The following is a 20136-nucleotide window of genomic DNA, read 5'->3' on the forward strand; positions in this document are numbered from 1 at the left end:
TTTTTCTTTGCTTTAGGGATCTAGCGTCTTTTTTGTGAAATCTAGGGATTTTGAGAGGCCGTAGAATTGCTACTCTAAGCAGCTTAATGGCAAGTGTATCTGATTATTTTGCGCTTGGAACAGAAAAAACTATGGAAAATGCTAATGACTACTCCTTTATTTTTAGTATTCTGCCGAGCCGAGAGAGAACAAAAGCAGTTCTGCAACGCGAAATTATCGACTGCTGCACAGGGAGGAAAAACGAAACCACGTGAATTTCAAACTGTTTAACGTGCGTGCCATCTCTGGCGCATCGAGTGACTGCTCCTCTACGAAAGACGAAGTTGAATTTTGACTTGTAGTGCCTGGATCAACGCGCTACGTTTACGCTCACCGCTTACCTTTACCAAAAAGTGCCACAATTGATCGCATTCTCCACGTATACTAGACCACTTGATTTAAACGTGCTGTTCAACCAAAAAACACATTCAAAGTTGTAAGGGATCACTTGCTGATTTTGGAATTACTAATCTTATGTCTGTATCATTGCTGTGTAACTATAACAAGATTACATTTTTGGTTATGTCAGTTTCTCGGGACGTCAATCTTTAGTAGCTCCAAAACTATTTGAAGGTCTTTGATTGCGGCTATGATTAATAAATAACTGTGCGGTCAGATACGCCATTTCACCGCTTCTGAATGTTCTCTATGAGGCGAGAAGGGGCCTTTCATTAATTCAAACATTTTCGTCTTTCTGTGTGCCTCTTAAAACAATCCTTACAACAACAACCCTTAATGGGTTGACGGGGCTTAGCAGAAAATGCCAGCTCTTTCAGCTTGGTATCAACTGCATTTATATTTCAAAGGGCTGCATAGGTTCTTTGCGCGTAAAGATAAGCAGGCTGAAGGAGCAGCTCAAAAGCCGGTGCAGTGAAACGGGAGTCGTCTGCGCGTGAGCGCCGTTGCTATCTTTCTCTCCAGTGACCACACGTCTCTGTAAAAGCTGGCGCCATCTGTGGGCCCTCTATGTAAGGTAAATCTACAAAAAAAAAACCAAAAAGAAGGTGCACTTGTGGCTAACACGATTTCATTTATGTCTGACAAAATGTATAACCAATGGACGAAACAGTGAACTGCGCTGAGACTTTGTTAATGCTCAAATGGTCGCATTAACAATTAAACAATTATAGGCTAGGGATTTTTATTCAATCTAGGGATTTTTGGAGGTTCAATCTAGGGACAAAACGTTGACCTGAGTTGGCATCACTGCTAAGCTGGCTCGTCGCGTGCTTTGGGTCGGTCGGAATATCTGCGCTTCGTCCGTCGTCGAAGGTGGTTGTTGCTGCTGCTTGTGCTCGGGCAGGGAAGATACCGATCAGTCACGTCGGTCCGCTGCTTTGCTCACTGCACGCTCCGCGGCGCTGCTGTACTCGGTCCGAACTGCCTCACTACCGCCCCCTTTTCAACGCACAAGCCTACGTTTCCGTGGTCACGTATCTCTTGCAGCTTCTTTGTAAAAAGAAAGAGAGGGGGGGGGGGGGGGGCACATGGGTGTGGGAAAGCGGCGGCGAACAAGGGATTACGAGTGCAGCAAAGACTGCGCGAAGAAAATGAAAGAAAAGCGAACGGGGCTGTCAAGAGGGATCGCTAACAGCTGCGAGAAGCAGACGACACCCGACGGGGCCTCCAAGCTGCTTTCAATTTAGCAGACGAAAAAATCCGGCCGCCGCAGCCCCGTTTTTGTCCGTGCCGGCCACAGATCTTTGATCACATATGCCCGCTGCTAAAGTCTCCACAGCGTCCATGCACTGACATCCGGCGATTTGATTGAGTCAAAACTCAGAGGCCAGCTGACAGTCATTACCCCTGTAGGCAGCGAGATATATAACTTGCGGTTTATAACAGCGCGAGCGCATGGTAACAAAATCAGTGAAACAGTTGCAGTGGCAAAAATGCACAGAGATCACAGACCAAGAATAAAACAAAAATCTGAACCAAGCAGTACATTCCGCTGCTAACCTCCGCGCAGAGGCCACAGGGAATGGCCAGGTTTTGAAGCGCGATATCCAGGACTGGTACGACCAAAGAGCTCTACATTCCAGCAGAAGACCGAAAGCACAGGTCGCGCCATCTGGCTCAAATTCCAGTCGTCCTCGGCAAACAGGGAGAATCTTCATTTAAACGTGTGTCTTACTCTCAAGAGGAGCTTTCCTTCGGCCTAGTTTTTCAATCAGCACAGTAGGAAAACGGCGAATCAAAGAACGCGCACGATGCGCTGCAATTTTATAGCGGTGAAGCGACTGAGGTTGTATAGCTGGACTTTACCTAGACTTTTCCCATTCCTAGACTTTCCCATTTCTTTCCCATAACTACACTTTTCCTATTCACCCCTCAGCATTTCCGTCATCACACCAGCCAATCGTCATTCACGCCGTGTTATCCACCCGAAATCCGTGCATCCACCTCGAGTATCCGCCTCTGCCCATCTCCAGCCATTCTTCAGCCACACTCTTAAGAGAGTGGAACAACTCACTAACAGAAACTGTGCTACCTGACACCCTTGACCTCTTCAAGGCATCAATTGAAAAACTAATCACATAATACTTATGTCAGCCCATCACTTATGCAATGCTCCCTTGCGGCCTTTGAAGTACAAATAAAATATCTGTATACAGTGGAAATACCTCTCCCTAGTTCTTCCTCGCTATCGCTTCCCACTGCACTTCACCTCGTTATCAATTCCGTGCCCCTTTTATTTCCTCGAGCCGCACATTGGGTGCTTTAGATATAATGATAGCAACTGCCGCTACTGGCTACATCTTCTCTTTCCGTTTCATTTTATTTTTGCTTCTAACTGCCACGACGATCTAAAGCAGTTCACCTGAACATCGCAAGTGGCACGTCCGTGCGAACGTAAATACGCAAGCTATACACCAATCGAGTACCGGATTTCCATACACGGCCCCGTATAGTCAGCTTCGCAAAAGGAATGATCAAAGAAGCCTGTATTTTAAGCCTGAGTCCACGGCAAACCTATGCTCGATAAACGATACCCAGTGAACTTGGCTTCGCTTGTATTTCAGACTTACTACGCGGGAAAGATGAGCGCGACGTGATGGATGGACAAGCCCACATCCAACAGGAAACGCAGTCCAGGCAAAAAAAATAGACGGCCTAGCCAAACAAGTGTTATGAAAGGGTCGAATGTGCCACAGTTAGGAAGCCACATTCATAGCTGTCGCTATTTGAGACACACGGTCATTATTTGGTGCGGTAATCATAAAGGAAACAAGCTCACATGCAGGTAAACCCCTCTCAGATATTACGGAGGAGGCCAACGGTTCCAGCTCTCGGCATCCAGAAACTAAACTTTTGGTCGTACTGTTCTTTTCTTTTAATACTTGAAAGTCCTCCTTTTACACTTGATACTCGGCATCAGGGCTCACGTCGATTTTTGTAGTTCATTGTTTGTTCCTACAAGCAGTCAGCCTATCGATTTCGTATTGTACGTGGCCCTCTTTCTTTGCCTCTGGCACGAACTAAACAGCGTCCTGGCATCAGACCAGGCAGTGGCCTGACAGCTGCTTACAGCCTCCCTTGTTTCCCACCTACCCTATTTCCTTTCTTGCTCTTCTTACTCTTTTCTTTTTTCGTTTGGCCACTCATTCCTACCCCGACTAGTTCTTCAGCATTGCCTCTTTCGTTCCTCAGTTTCGCCATCATCATCATCACCAGCCTGACTATGCCCACTGCAGGGCAAAGGCCTCTTCCATGCCTCTCCAATTAACCCTGTCCCTTGGCAGTGGCGGCCACCGTATCCCCGCAAACTTCTTAATCTCATCCGCCCACCTAACTTTCTGCCGCCCCCTGCTACGCTTGCCTTCCCTTGAAATCCACTCCGTTACTCTTAAGGACCAGCGGTTATCTTGCCTTCACATTACATGCCCTGCCCAAGCCCACTTCTTCCTCTTAATTTCGACTAGGATGTCATCAACCCGCGTTTGTTCCCTCACCCACTCCGCCCGCTCCCGATCTCTTAAAGGGACCATGAAAAGAATTAAAAGACGCTTGTAAATGTTAGAAGTTATGCTCAGAAGCACTGACACCAAGTATGAGTCTTCGGAACTGAGCCGGCAATTTATTATGGCTTTTTAAAAATCGCGTTTTTTAAAATTCGCGGGCCGATTGGTGTCTTCGTAGGGAGCGATTTTAAAACCAAAACCGGGAAAACAGACGTCACTAGTCCCATGACGTCGGTAGGCCACCACACGCTGTCATTCGCTCGAGCCGCGGCAGCTACGACGTCACGGGCACACTTCCGGTAGCGGTGAAAATCGTCTGCTCGAGGCGCCGCGCGACCCCCTCGGGCAAGCGCGGGCCAGGGCATTGCCTTCACGCATATGTTTCCAATTTACCTTTCGGGAGCAAAGAAAGTTCGGGAGCAAAGAAAGCGCCGAGACCGGAGAGACGCTGCCGACGCACGCTGCTCCTCGGGAGTGCGACAACCGGAAGCCGTAAACCGAACGTCAACGAATGACGTATTCATGGGCGGAGCCCAGTCCCGGAGCTGTTTTCTTTATTTTTTCTTGGTGCTCCGCGCGTATGAGTTGAGGGGGGAGAGGAGGAGAGTGATTTTTAATCGTCTGTAACTTCGTTGTTATTCATGCTAGCTCGAAAATTCTTTCGCTGGGGTGACGAGTGATGGATTGCCTATCTTTACGTAATCTCAATTAATTTGTTTCATAGTCCCTTTAAGGCCCGTTCACACTTGCGAGTCGCAGAGGTCGCGCGACTGTTTTGGTCGAAAAGCGACAGTCGCAAACGGTCGCCCTGGTCGAAAAGCGACAGTCGCGGGCCAGTCGCTCGCTGCTCGATTTTTCAGCCTCGGAGTCGCAAACCTCTGAACCAATCAGCGAGCGAGCCAAGCTTCCGGCAACGACACCGCTCGCGGGCGCGCCGGGCGACGACTTGCGCTGCTCCCAGCGGGCTGCCGTAGTCGTCGCTAAGCCTAGCCGGTTTCATATCGATGTCGCAACTGAGGGCGCTTCGGATCCTGGCCAGCGCTAGTAATTAAGGTGCTGCTTTCGTCACCGCTTTATTGTGGACCTTGTATCATAATAATATCAAGACATGCTCGACTTCCGCGACGCCTTCAGCAGCGGGGCTAGCAGACAACAGTCGAGCCGCATGGAGCAGCAGCAGCAGCAAAGCGGCTCTGGGAAGAAATTTGCTTTTGTCGCTGTTATCCCTTCTACCAGCAACTCGGTACTGGCCAGCGATCTTCAAAAATGATTCATTTTTTACATTCCTGTACCCAAGGGCTTGGTATGAACGCGAACAAGCAATATTTGCGCATTTTTGTGACGCCGCGGCGGCCGGCATACTGCAGGCTGGTAGGCCGGCCCTGCAGAGAAGCGCGCCTCTGTCATCATGACGCTTGTACGACCACGGTGCACATCAAAACCGTCACGACAACCTAATCTTCGCTCGGGTAGTTGTTGTACATTGCGAATAGCAGTTTAGACGACCGAGCGCGATGTACAGGAGGCGCGGCCAAAACAGACGAAACTCTCGAAAGCACGCGAACAACGTCATTCCCGAGAGTTTTCGCTTCAAACGAGAATCTAACGAGAAAGCGACCCGCTGGTCGCGCTTGCAAGTGTGAACAACGGTGTTGTCGAGCTGCTGCTTGGTCGCAAGCGACTGCTGGTCGCGTGCCCTTTGCGACTCGCAAGTGTGAATGGGCCTTTAACGTTACACCTTCCCACGTTTCCTTCACTTCTCTCTGTTCCTTCATTCCTTATTTATTTCTGTACGACAGCACAGAACCGCAATCGGAACAAAAACCCGACGCCGTCCGGTGTTGCCCAGAAAAATCACGATTGGCTTGGCTGGCGGGCAGTGGTCATCAGAGCGCAGAAATCCCATTGGAGGGGAATACGTGACGTCATCAGAGCGCAGAAATCCCATTGGAGGGTGTTAAGAGTGGACAACGAGGCCTGGCGCCGGCGGCAGAAGCATAGACGACGACGGACGGGGGTTGTTGCTCTCCAAATCACCGAACCTCCGAACCGATCGAAGGACGCTGTCTCCCACGGGCCTGGAAGAAATTACTGTCAGACGAGTGTCGTCGTTAGGCAGAGATGCGGCGAGAACTTGTGACAGCAGCAACAACGCTGGAAGCAGAGATGCACAAGAAGCAGCTGTATACAGCGGTATACGTTGGCCAAGTCGGCCTTCGGGTCACCGGACTGGATGATGCTACGCAAGGTCACGCTGAGCGAGGCTGCTAATTGAAAGACGCTGTGTCGAAGGAGTCTCGTGCTTCGGCCATCCGGCGGGGGAGTTCGAGAAGGTTCAACCACCTGCGAGGAGACTGCGGGATTCTGCTTTCCCACGGAGGCAACGCACAGAACACTTGCGGCAGTGACGCATCTGTGTTTGATGACTGTCTTCCCCTTCTCATCCCCCGAGCTGTGAGAGAGCGAGAGAGCTTCAGCACCGCCCCGTGCCGTGGGTGGTACCGCCAGCGTCATCAATGGCCCATCCGATTGGACAACGTTATTCGAACCAAGTTCCCCAGTCAGGGATCTAGGGAACGCGAACCGTATTTAACGGGATGTTGTTGTGTGATCGGATAGCATTCGCATTGCATTGCATTCGATTCGATTCTCATCTGTAAATATGTAGAATAAACCCTCTTGTACAGTTTCCTCGATAGCGAAATCCGACAACGTCATTCGGAGCCGGTACCTGTGGGGCTAAACGAGTTAGTCTTCTCCAGGAACCCTCCGTCTCCGACACTGGTTCCAGCGGTGGGATAGAAGCCCCATCTTTAACACTGGTTCCAGCGGTGTGTGTGTGGCCCCGTTCCTAACACTGGTGGCAGCGGTGGGATTGTAGGCCCGTTCCCAACACTGGTTGGCAGCAGCTGGGATGGACCGTGCGACATCGTACTTTCTCCACGGGTGAGCGTTTTGGCTTTTGCTAAGGGATTCACCAGGCTGTAAGATTCAGAGAATAATCTTGACTGGGAATCAGGGCTTTGTCGTTTGAGAGGGGTTATTCTCAAGGCATTGTGGAGTTAGCAGAGCCAAAGCGGAGAAGGCGTTGTCATGGAACTGATGGAATTGTGGAGGTCGGACTTGCTGTTGATATGCGAGGAACTGTCTTTTGAAGTGCGGAGCAAAATAACCAAAATTGAACTGTGCGAATTCATTCATGAACAGGTCAAGAATAACGATCAGCTGCTGGTAGATACATGGAACTTGATACAGGAGAAAATAGCAGCTGATCGAGAGAGGGAAAAAGAGAAGGAACGGCAACGGCAACAGTGGAAGGTTGAAATTGAAACAACGAAACTAAAGATATTAGAAGTTCAAAACGAAATACGAAGAAAGGGCGGTAGTGTGAGAGCCGGAAGTCCTGAAAGAGCAAGCGATGCTTATGAAATAGGTCCGCAGATAAGACCCGAAAAGTCTGTGACCGTAGCCGCGTTGGTAAATCGCGACACCACGAGGGAAGTGGCAGAGAACGCGTTCAACCGGTGCGGTGGTCCAAGAGAAGCCGCAGAATCCGAGACCGTGTCCGGAGAAGTTGGACGTAATGCTAAGAGAGAGCATTCCGAGATAGCGTCTAAACTACACGAGTGCGAGGATTCTCCTCCAAGTGAGGTAGGAGTGGCAACGGACAACTTTGTCGGGACAGTTGCGAGCGCGACACTTTCAGTAGAGCTGATACAGGCGTCAAACCGGCAGGACCGCGAAAAGGGAGATTTTAATATCGGAAAAGGTTTCGAAGTAGAAACAGCGGAAACCCCCTTTGAGAGTAACAACCGCGGTAAGAGCGAGTTGGGATGTCACAGTGGCTTCAGTGACAAAGGCTCCGGAGAGGCTACCTTGGCAGTGCTGGCGCAAGCAGAAGGCGAGACTGCCGAGCAAAAGGACAGCCAGGCGGGCTCAGTTGTAGCTGAGCACTGCAGTGCAGAGAATGGCGCGCAGAGCGACAGCCAGGCGGGCTCAGTTGTAGCTGAGCACTGCAGAGTAGAGAATGGCGCGCAGAGCGACAGCCAGGCGGGCTCAGTTGTAGCTGAGCACTGCAATGTAGACAAAGACGCACAGAGCGACAGGCAAGCGGGCCCAGTATTGGCTCAGCACTGCAATGCAGAGAAATACACACAGAGCGACTGCCAGGCGGGCTCAGTTGTAGCTGAGCACTGCAGTGCAGAGAATGGCGCGCAGAGCGACAGCCAGGCGGGCTCAGTTGTAGCCGAGCACTGCAGTAGAGAGAATGGCGCGCAGAGCGACAGCCAGGCGGGCTCAGTTGTAGCTGAGCACTGCATTAGAGAGAATGGCGCGCACAGCGACAGCCAGGCGGGCTCAGTTGTAGCTGAGCACTGCAATGTAGACAATGGCGCGCAGAGCGACAGCCAGGCGGGCTCAGTTGTAGCTGAGCACTGCAATGCAGAAAATGGCGCGCAGAGCGACAGGCAAGCTGGAGAGGACAACTCCCGAGGGAATGAGCTGGGGATCTCAGGGGCAGTTTCATGTCCGTCTGTCAGCTGCGTGGAGCTGGCACTCTGCTGCGAAGGCACAGAGGCCAGTTTGGATTTTGAGCAAAATTTCCAAAGTGCGACTGAGAAACTAGAGGTAGCTAGGTATGATCAGGAGACGCACGCGGTACAGTCTAGGCGCAGAAAAAGAAAAGGGGCAAGAACCAAGAGAAAACAAATCAAATTCAAAGCCCTAAATTCGGTTGCGCGGACAGGTGCGAAAGAAAGAAATGCGGTGGAAGGAAAGGCGAAGCCTTCCCGCGTTGCGCCTCATAGACTTGCAACTGCAGTTAATGATCTGGCGACATGTGCAGCTCGTTCGAGGGCTGACTGCGGCTACGGAAAAGGAAGTGTGCGTTTTCCGACCAGAACAGGCGCGAAGTGCTTCAAGGGGCATCGGCCTGTAAGAAAGCCTAGACCGCGCCGTCGGGACAAATAGCCAGTTAAAAAAAAAGCAAAGCGGCCCAAGAGATCAGAAAGAGCAAGGTTGCGCGGTACTCAGCGCATGCGAACGCAGGCGTCGAACAACCGAGACGACACATGCAGGCATGTTCGGCGGGCGCACTTGAAAAGGAATCGTCCTTCACATTTGGCACCGTATTCTAGGAAGCGCGCATGGCGAATGAGTAGCCGAGCTTCCTGCTTGGGGCGAGAGAAAGAGGCACTTTCTCGCGCTGGTCACTGCTCGTTGTCCAGAGCCAGAGTCGGTTATCGACATTGTAGGAGCGACCAAGGTTTTCGGAGAGCCTCGAAGGGGCGCGGAAACGACAGTGAGAGTCGGGGATCGTTTTTTTCTGCAGCCTTTTGTCACGAGTTGACCGCAGTACAATCAGTCAAAGCGCGACCCCGGCGGGCACGTCTGAAAGACTAATCCTTTCAACTCGGCGGCGGGGAGTCAGCTTCCCCCCCCCCCCCCCCCCCCCGCGTGGCGACTCGAAGTAGCTGTTTCGTTTTTTTTATTCCTCTTTTTTTTCTGTGTGTGTTTATGAAATCAGGAAGGGAAAGGCTACTTTGTGAGTTAAAAAGAGTTGATCGGAGGTTAGTTTTTTTTTCCTTACCTTAGACAAGGGCTATGGCGTCACTTAGTTAGAAGGGCTAAGGTGTCACTGAGTTAGAAATCACAGGTGTCGATTTCCCATGCTACCAAGAGATAAGGGCACTCACAGGAGTGCAGCTCGCGTAGAACTGCGCTTAGAGTCGCGTAGACGGAGCGTAGATCCCTTGACTGACTGACTGACACCTTACGAAAAGGGAGCCTCACTGACATACACTGAAATGACCGAAGGGAAAACTCGTCTGAAGGAAGCGCTCGTGTCCCAACCTTTGCTTCAGGCCACTTATTTTGTTAATGAAGTTCAGTGTGACGCCAGTGATAGAGGACTGGGTGCTATTTTAAGTCAAGTTGGCGACGGCCACGAAGAGCACCATGTTCAGTACGTCAGCCGCAGGCTGACCTGTAGAGAAGAAGCGTTCAGCGCTTCAGACAAAGAGCGCGCGTTTGGTTTAGACGGCACAGATGTTGTCGGGTTACCAGAGCTACTTGAACGGCGCAAAGTTCATATTTGAGACTGACCATCGTCTCAAACGTGCTTATGACAGTTTTGTCCCCCCCAAAAATGGTCGCTTGCTTAGACGGAGTCCTGCTCTCTAAAAACAGAATTTCTCGATGCGTTTCAGGAACGGAAAACCGCACGGAAATGCTGATGGATTCAGCCGATTGTTGTAGACAGGAGTACTTGGTAGGACCACCTACTGTGTGTGGGTTTTTGTTTTTAACCTTGGTCCAAGCAGTCCGTCTTTGGCGATTTCAAAGGGGATATATTGCGCTTTCTTGGCACCAAAATTACGCCAAAATTCAGTAATGTTTTAGTAAGCATTTATTGTCATTGTGGGAAGCCTGGTGGGTCTTTGGCAAATTCCGAGCGCTTGCTTGTGGGTCAGTGCCCTGTCTTGTGGAACAGTCCACTGATGCCATTCTCTGTTGAATGTTCGTGCTTGGATGCCATTTCTGGAAACCAGCCCTTCCACCCGACTCCGGCCTCATCTCTTCCTGCCCAGCGGTCGTGAACGCTGGCCATTCGAGATTTTTCGGGCCGCGGACGAGCTGTTAAGAGTGGACAACGAGGCCTGGCGCCGGCGGCAGAAGCATAGACGACGACGGACGGGGGTTGTTGCTCTCCAAATCACCGAACCTCCGAACCGATCGAAGGACGCTGTCTCCCACGGGCCTGGGAGAAATTACTGTCAGACGAGTGTCGTCGTTAGGCAGAGATGCGGCGAGAACTTGTGACAGCAGCAACAACGCTGGAAGCAGAGATGCACAAGAAGCAGCTGTATACAGCGGTATACGTTGGCCAAGTCGGCCTTCGGGTCACCGGACTGGATGATGCTACGCAAGGTCACGCTGAGCGAGGCTGCTAATTGAAAGACGCTGTGTCGAAGGAGTCTCGTGCTTCGGCCATCCGGCGGGGGAGTTCGAGAAGGTTCAACCACCTGCGAGGAGACTGCGGGATTCTGCTTTCCCACGGAGGCAACGCACAGAACACTTGCGGCAGTGACGCATCTGTGTTTGATGACTGTCTTCCCCTTCTCATCCCCCGAGCTGTGAGAGAGCGAGAGAGCTTCAGCACCGCCCCGTGCCGTGGGTGGTACCGCCAGCGTCATCAATGGCCCATCCGATTGGACAACGTTATTCGAACCAAGTTCCCCAGTCAGGGATCTAGGGAACGCGAACCGTATTTAACGGGATGTTGTTGTGTGATCGGATAGCATTCGCATTGCATTGCATTCGATTCGATTCTCATCTGTAAATATGTAGAATAAACCCTCTTGTACAGTTTCCTCGATAGCGAAATCCGACAACGTCATTCGGAGCCGGTACCTGTGGGGCTAAACGAGTTAGTCTTCTCCAGGAACCCTCCGTCTCCGACACTGGTTCCAGCGGTGGGATAGAAGCCCCATCTTTAACACTGGTTCCAGCGGTGTGTGTGTGGCCCCACTTCCAACAAGGGGAATACGTGACGTCATCAAACTGGAATAAACATCATCACACCGTAGAATGACCATTAGCTGAAGGTAAGTGACGTCACTTGACAAGGTTAGTCTGCGTGAAGCCTTCACCTGCCAACTGTGATATGTGGTGTATGGGAAGACCTCTGGAAGAGCACCTGGGTCTCTCAAGCCACACCAGTCGCTTCCAGCAAAGGTATCAGCAGCTTCGAATGTTATCTCACCGCCATATAGCACACAATGGAATTAGGTGTCCTGGTGTTTTTTTCTATTCCAACCTGTTTTCCCTTCATAGTTTCGGGAGCAATTCCAGAGTTATCTTTCCTGCCATCCATGAATCCTTCTTTCCATTGTTGCTTCCTGTATTCCTTCCTCATTTCCCCTCTTTCTTATTTCTTCCTTACTTTGTCTCTTCATTGGCACGCACACGCACGCGCACACGCACGCACGCACGCATGCACGCACGCGCGCACGCACACGCGCACACACACACGCACACGCACACACACACACACACACACACACACTTCTGCGCTCTCACAGCGCAAAACAGGCAAGGGAGTGCGCGCGTAAACACCGCATACGCCCAAAGAAATGCAGCCCCACGGAGAATAATAACAATTCTGTTGACGGAAAGACGGAGAGAATGAGCTCCACACCGACAAAAGGAAGTCCGCTCGAGAGAAAGCAGAAAGCATCCCCCCACCCCAGCTGTCAACAGAGAAGGCCCACTGGCGAAATGGATTGCTCGCATGCATCGTGAAACGCACCGTCGTTGTTGTTCGCAGCAGTTTTTCACTCGACCGTCCGCGAACACCTGCCCGCGGTCCGCAGTACTCACTGACAAGAGGGGTCACGTCAGTCTTCGTCAATTTCAGAAGTTAAATGCGGTCTTAACAATCGTCGTCGATAATCATGTACTGTACTGTACACATTCCTTCAGCATTTTCATTTCCATCAGTTTCAAATAATTGGCGTAGCCTGTCTTTTTTAATGTGAACTGTTGAACACTTCGAACCCGCAACTGTTCTTTTTTCTTCAACACAAACTAATTGTTTGCTTCATGTGTTAACATTTCCACTCCCATAACGTCCTGCTGAGCATTTCGGGCACGTATTTCTCCCTCATTTCACAATTTCCCTGCTACTCCGGACCCGACTCTACTTCGCTCGTTGGCGCCAGAGACTGCAACTGCCTTGTTATTTTACATTTCGCGGCTTCCTCTTTTTCTACTTTACTCGTATTACTAAAGCTGCATTTGAAATTGAAATTGAAATTTATTCCGCAACAGAAATGGAATGTTGCGAGGAGGGCAGGTAAAAAGCTGAAAAAACAGCTTGAGGAGTCCTGACCTCCCAGCATACACAGTAGCGCAGCAGCGTGCGGCGAAGGCGTACACGTCAACATCAAAGCGAGCAAAGAAAAAAAAAAGAATAAACAGGTTATACAAACAAGGTACGCAATTTCTGTGAGGAAATCGCGGAAATGTCATTATTTGTTTCAGTAAAAAGATAATTTAAAACCGTCGGCAATGAGTATTTCAACATTTGTTTCCCGTAGTTAGTCCGGCATTTGGTGACATTCCAGGGTTCCAAAAAACGTACGTTATAGGTGGTGGTGTTTATCTGCAATCCGGCTAGGTTAGTTAATGCATCATTATTCTTTAGTATTTCCTGTTTATAAAGGTGGGTGGTACCCAATCAGCTGAATGAACGGTCATCAGCGTTTCTATGACAGGCCCTTTCATTGCTTTATTAGCAGCAAGGCTTCTCGAGTGTAACCAGCTATACATGGCTGGCTTCCTTTGCGCTTCTAGCGAGCAGACACTGCTTTTTTACGTGTTTTTCGCTCCCAACTCCTTATCACCGAACCGACAAAGAAGCCGACACTTACACCGCCTTTTCCGCCGGCACCCTTCCACATTCTCCGCTTCTCCTCTCGTCTTCTTTTCTCTTTCACTATTTGTCTCTTCGCTCGTTCCTTATGCACGGAATAACTGCCTTTACTCCCTCTTCTGGTTCGGCAGCCGCCTTTTCTGCTCTGTTATTCTCAATTCGCTCCCATCTCACGCTTGATTCAATTTTCCCAGCTTTTCCTCAGCTATATGTTACGCCTGCGATGCTTGCGCTTTTCGTCCATGCGAATTTCTCTTCTTCCGCGATGGTTGTCGCAAGTAATATACCACCCTCACCATCAAAGTGGCGCTTCTCCAAAACTCACTGCCCCCCTCCCCCCTCTCCCTTTCTCAACGTCATCATCCGTAAGACTTCAGCAATTCATTTTACTTTCGCGCTCTTATTTCAAACACACGCCCGGACCACCGTAGTCTTTTTTTTTTTTTTTCAAACACTTTTATTTTCCCAGCCTTTCCTCGCGGCGAGCCGGCGGCTTTTCCGAGCGCTCTGCCGCCCTCATTCAAGGCACCTTTTTTTCACCTAGGAATACTTTTTTTTTTCGAACCACGGCTTCCTCTTCCTTTCTTTCGTCATTTGTTTGAATTTTGGTTTTCCCATTCCCCTAAGAGCGGCAAAGCATTCATTTACTGTTACACCCACGGTTTCCGTTTTACAATAAGTTTCCTTTCTTTATTTTTCTTTCTGCGCCCTGTTCTCGGAGGAGATGAAAGTAGGGTGGCTTTCCCCTTTTACGACTCGGCCCTTCCTCCTTTCCCACGAACTTCACTGCAAACACACAAACACACACGACACATACGCATCTTCCAGTGTGCAAGGCAGCCGCCAGCAAAGCAAGCAAGCGACGCAGCGAGCTAGAGCAGCAGACGACGACACTCCCCGGAAAAGCGTTCCTCGTCGTCTGCTCGCCCTTCTCGCGGAGCAGACGAAACGAAGAGGACGACAATGAAAAAGGAGGAAACAAAACAAAAAAGGACGAGGCAAAACCATCCAGCAGCGCCCTCTACCTTCATCTTCCTCCCGCACACGCACACCCATCGTTCTCGCTTCTTCTTCTCCTTTCTTTTCTTCCTTTTTCTTTTTCAGTACGACCTGGATTCCTTCTCCTCTTCTCCTGCACTCCGCTTCTTCCTCTTCCACTTCGTCATTTCCTCCCCATCTCAAAGCCAGAGCTTTCTCTTTCCCTGCAGCTTGCCCCCTTCTGTCGTTCCCGCCTCTTTTTTTTTTTTCTTTTCCTCGCCGCTCCATCGGGACTTTCCCTCCCTCCAAGAACGAACGACGAACAGGGGCACCGCCATCTTTGCGGGGGCTCCGAAAGAGGCTGAGGAGGAGGCAAGGCGAGGGAACCGAGCAGCCCTGCACTGCAGGAGAGGAGCACGCAGCCGCCCCCAGAGAAAAATGAAAGGCTTTCCCCGCCGCTGGCGGTGAAAGCGCGCTCGCCGAGGAAGGGCTCAACGACCCAGACCTGCTTGCGCCGCCGCCGACCGACCGGGTCCGGGGCAGCCGCAGCTAGAGGCAAAGAGAGGAGCGGCGGAATGGGATGTAGAAATATAAACGACAGAAACGCGGGCTCCGAGAAAGACAAAAAAGAGAGAGAGAGAAGCGGGCACCGCCGGCGCGCCAATGCCCAGAGGAGCGGTTGAATTACAGGGTACACCCTTGCCTTCCCTCCACAAGCAGCGGCGGCGGACACGCGGGGAAGCCGCGAGAGACGAGGAGGGCAAAACAAAGATCCCCCTCCCTCCCAGCGCACCGGGAGAAGAGGGCGGCATTAATAACACAGGACTCCGAGAGAGGAGTCAGTCCGGAGCGCACGCATTACACACCCCTTCTAGTTTGGTGGGCGCCGCCACCGAACCAATGTTGCGGGCTACGTAACACTTCTACCCCTCCCCCCTTCTCCCTGGCTGTGCACTGCTTGCTAACACACCAAACCACTCCGGAAAAAGACGGGGAGAGGAATGGCCTTCTCCCTCTAAATATGGGCCGGCCTCCTCGGAAGACGGAAAACATTAACATCATTGTGCTGTTTTTGTTGTTCTCGTTTTACGAAGCGCGCGATCAGTCGGTGGAGCGCCTGAATTTAATATCCAAGCGAGCGGCGCTGATCCGATGAAGACTGTTAAGAAGGCTGCCGCTATACTTTTGCTACCGTTGTAACTTCGCGCGATTCACAATAGCGCAAAGCGCTGAACTTTTCGTGGCAAACAAAGGAAATCCCCTCGCAGATGTTTTTGAAAGCCGCATCTCCCATGTAAACATATTGCTACCTACGTTCATCCATTCGTGCATGCACTATGAAGAACCGGCTATCGCAGTCTTCGCGAAGCCAGCGAGACCTCCTCATGCGTTCTGACCATCTTTCCGGCTGAACCAAGACACATTCTCTCGTACTGGATTCGATTCACCAAACAATGTGAGCTGCTTACGTAACCTGACTTATCATTGCTTACTCTAGCCCACGTTAACCATTGACAAGCACTCTAGCTGTAAGAACACGCGGACTCCTTCCCAAAGAGTGCCCGACGGGAGCTTAGGACCACTACCGAGCTGCGCGGAGCACGAAAGCCGTCAGACCCTCCGCAGAAGCGCTTCATCAAGCATAAAAGCTAACCACCAAGGCTTTTAGAATACACCTTCCGTTTACCGTGTACAGCGCGTCACCAGTGCACACCTGCTCACTGGTCCCGACGCGGCAGACATGCGCGCAGCTAGCCAGCACCTGGCGCCATCTGGCGTCTTCAAGGAGATATACGCATGCGCCATAGTTCATTCCTTCCTCCATGGCGTGCGCACTGACGGCTCTGGCTAAGCGGTAGCGGTATGCGCTATGCTAAATCTCTCTAATAGGACACAGCGAGACTGCGTAAACGTTACAAGCTGAGCACAGCAAAACATTCCAGGATAACTGCCTTACGTAAAGTCCGTCAGCGCTTTTGCGCGAAATAAATGGCGTGCTGTCGGGGACAAAAGTCTCCAGGACGCGTCATCGGGAACCGAAGCCGACAGCTATGTGATTAGCCGCTCGCTAGAGACCACGCTTGTCGAGGTGAAAGTCGGACTCGCTTGCTGTGATGTGTGCTAGTTACAGCAGGTGATCACGAACAAACATGGCAGCTATTAGCCAAAATCGCTTGTCGCGCGTCCTAGATAATTTCGTCAACCATATTAGACTTCCAGGCTTCTGGCGCGCCGTCACCAGGTGGCGAAACACGCAGTCCGCGGTAGGGCGTCGTTCCAGCATTGACCACCACGAAATATAGCCTCACGAACGCGGAGACGGTGAATCGCGGCCCGAGGTAAGCAAACACACGTGTCAAAACACGGGCGACTGTTGCCTGCTGACAGGGTATTACTTTATCATGCTTACATAACAGCTGTACCACCTACGGGGGGTGCTGACCTACAGCGCAGAAACATAGAGGCTAACCAAGAGGGTTCAGCTTAAGTTAAGGACAACGCAGCGAGCTATGGAAGCAAAAATTGCCGGTGTAACGTTAAGAGACCGGGGTGAGGGAACAAACGCGGATTAATGACATCTTGAGAGAAATCAAGAGGAAGAAATGGGCTTGGGCAGGGCATCTAATGCGAAGGCAAGATAATCGCCGGTCCTTTGGGGTAACGGAGTGGATTCCAGGAGAGGCCAAGCGTAGCAGGGGGGCGGTGGAAAGTTAGGTGGGCGGATGAGATTAAGAAGCTTGTCGGGATACGGTGGCCGCAGCTGGCAAAGGACAGGGTTAATCGGAGAGACATGGGAGAGAGGCCTTTGCCCTGCAGTGGGCGTAGTCAGGCTGATGATGATGATGACATATTTTACCTAATGGCCGCATTTGAAGCTACGACAGATAAGAAACAAGTTTTATAACCAAATTATCTGCAATATGCTTTTTGTTTCGTGCGAAATAAATGATACAGTGAAAGACCCGGTAGTTCATTAGCGATAACGAGCTAATGAACTAGCAAAAAACGGTGATCAAATTATACGCGACGAGGCCCCGGCCTCAAAATTACAGCGTCAAACAAGAAGAGATTGAATTACTGCGCTAATCTTGGGACGCCAGCGCGCCACGCCGGGCGAGCGTTCTCACGGGACTCTGAGAGAGCTTTCGATTTAATAAGGGAACATGACTCAGAGACGCAAGCTCCCGGGTCCGGAAGTTCCAAGGCTTCAGGTCGCGGAGGCTCAATGGAATGACTGTACTCGCTTAATTCGAACTTTCGCTTTATTCAGACAACCGCTACTGTACTGCCAACATCAGGCGTAATAAAATGGCTTCAGCGGAATCGAACTCAACACAGTTCGAACAAATTGCCTGTCCCCTTCGAGTTCCATTTATTGACGGCCGATTTATGTGGAAGAGATGGGATAGAACAAGCTGGAATTCGGTCATAATAAGTCAGAATCTCTTAAGAATTAGAATTACTTTCGGATCAGCGTTCACTCTGGGATGTCCAAACACTAAATGATCCCAATTAAAAAGCCAACAGGGGGGGGGGGGGGGGGGGGGGGGGGGGGGGGTCATCGTGACGTCACAACGCCACGCGACCAGCCATGTCCCCATCTCTATGCAGCGCCCAGTGTAACGAAAGGAATACAATGTCACTGTGAATCGTTTATACAAAGGTGCAGAACGGATTATTTTTTGATTTTCAGATGCTACAGAACGCCCATGAAATGCCTGCGAAGGTTGAAGTAAAAATTTCCCCGGGGCACCTAAGGAACTTGCCTGCGAGTAATGCAAAAGCGTTGTAATTGCACTGAATTTTCATTCTAGTTTTATTCTAATTCTAGTTCTATTTCTTTGTGGTTGTTGCAGTTGTAAGTATGAGAAGTATTACTGGATAACGTAGTAGAACTTTTTGACGGGTTAGTTGGTACATTGTCTTGAAAGAATATCGTACGCCAAAAAAGGACGAAACAGGAAGGAAAAACACGCCTCTTTCCTGTTCTGTGTTTTTCCTTCCTGTTTCGTCCTTTTTTGGCGTACGACATTCTTACTGGATAACATTCAGGTTACGCGATGGCGTACACAGCTCGTTCGGTCGGAAAGCCGTCGGCGTCGTAGTAGTTTTTTCCCGCGTTTGATGACGACAAATCGATTCGACCAATCGCGATTTTTGTAACGTTGCCCCGTTTTGAGCGAGGTCCGGTTTTCGTGCTGATGAGCCATCTAAAGCTTTCTGGCTATTAAAGCATTTGGTCTGATACTTCAGCACATATCATGACTACCTTGTATCTACGAAATCGGCATTCGATCCGAGGCGTCATTATGTCGGTGACCCTGCATGTCACTGTTGATACGTAGAGCCCAATGCGAACCACGGGTAAAAGCCATCCCCGTCAGTTTTTTTTTTTTTTCGGGCAGAACGGCGGAAATAGCCCGCGTTTCTTTTTTTCTTTTTCCCCGCTTCCCTAAAAACCTTTGCACACAGCGCAATACCGACGAACATCGCTGACCACGTAAACTGCAAAGGCTGACGCCAAAAGGAGGGGGAGGGGGGGGGGAGTGCACAGTGGCGCCCCCTTCACTCACCGGTGGCCCATGCCCGGCGCCGGCACTTGAGCTTCTTGCGGAGCCGGAGCAGCTTCAGGGGCGAGTCGCCATTGGCCAGCTCCTTGGAGCCGAAGCCCCGGGAGCCCAGAAGGCTTCCGCCGGAAGTGACGCCGCTACCGGAACCGCTGCTGCCAGCGCCGCCGCCAACGGGCACCGGACCGGAACCTGAAACAGCGGAGACACGTCCCGCGATGCAATCATACAACTTAATAAAAGTCGCACTTCACGCACGCACATCTTTTTCGAAGCCCCTGCAAAACATACCAGACACTAACAGCACGGCGGTGGCTACGGTCATTGGTGTGCAGTCAGGCAGCTTCGTTAATACAGAACGGGAAGAACGGATAGCCGTTAACGGGCGTCGCTGCTGTCATTTGGCATAGTCGAAGGTTTGACAGACTCCCGTCTGGCGAGGAGGGAGCATAATAGCAGAAAAAAGGAGCCAAAAAAGAAAAAAAAGGAAAAGTAACAGACGTTTCGGGGCCCGTACGGGTCCCTTGTTCGCAATGGCAAGTGGTTGGACGAAAGTGGTGACTTATATACGGTTCACGTGGCTTAGTGAGAATGCGTAAATCTCGGGAAGATTACCCCGCGTTCGGTTCAAAACACGTGCCGTCATTTGCATGTGAAGCGATTCTAGAAGTAGGCGAGACGATAAATACTTCTCCATCGCGATGACTGAGCCGTTGCCCCAATCGATGGCATGTGATGCAACTTGACAGTGCTCTCAGCCAAATGACATTTTCTTTCGTGCGGTTTTTCGCGACGTCATTACGATGTTGTTTCAAGCGCCTAATGAAACTGCCTGATTCGCCGATGTATGAAGCGTTGCAGTCCTCGCAGGGAATTTTGTTCACCACTCCGGGAAATCTGCTCCGTTCAACCGGGTCCCTCAATCTGACGAGTTTTTGCTTCAGTTTACTTGGTGGCACGTGGGCGATATGGACACTAGTCCTTGAAGACCCTGGCTAAGGCTTCGCCGACTCCTGGACCGATTAGGATGCTTGCCCGCTTGCTTTTCTCGGTGTCCGTTGGTTCCACGTGTTGACGTGAACAGCGGCGTTCTGCGGTTCCTTAGGGCCCCTGAGAATGCAAGAGGGGCCGCGCTGCAGGGCTCGGAAGCAGACCC

The 20136-nt window shown here is 50.9% G+C and overlaps 1 protein-coding gene across 2 annotated transcripts in view; it reads right to left on the minus strand.

Moving 5' to 3' along the window:
* The window catches only part of jing (AE binding protein 2 jing), a 56779-nt gene that overhangs the window by 17467 nt on the left and 19176 nt on the right, over positions 1–20136 (minus strand). For both annotated transcript variants that reach the window (XM_089561459.1, XM_089561458.1), the window contains exon 5: positions 18987–19172. In XM_089561459.1, the coding sequence (XP_089417585.1) occupies positions 18987–19172 (186 nt within the window). The remainder of the gene's footprint in view (positions 1–18986; positions 19173–20136) is intronic.

Source organism: Amblyomma mixtum, chromosome 9 (assembly GCF_055824585.1).
Source record: "Amblyomma mixtum isolate Tamu chromosome 9, ASM5582458v1, whole genome shotgun sequence".
Classification (NCBI taxonomy): Eukaryota; Metazoa; Arthropoda; class Arachnida; order Ixodida; family Ixodidae; genus Amblyomma; species Amblyomma mixtum.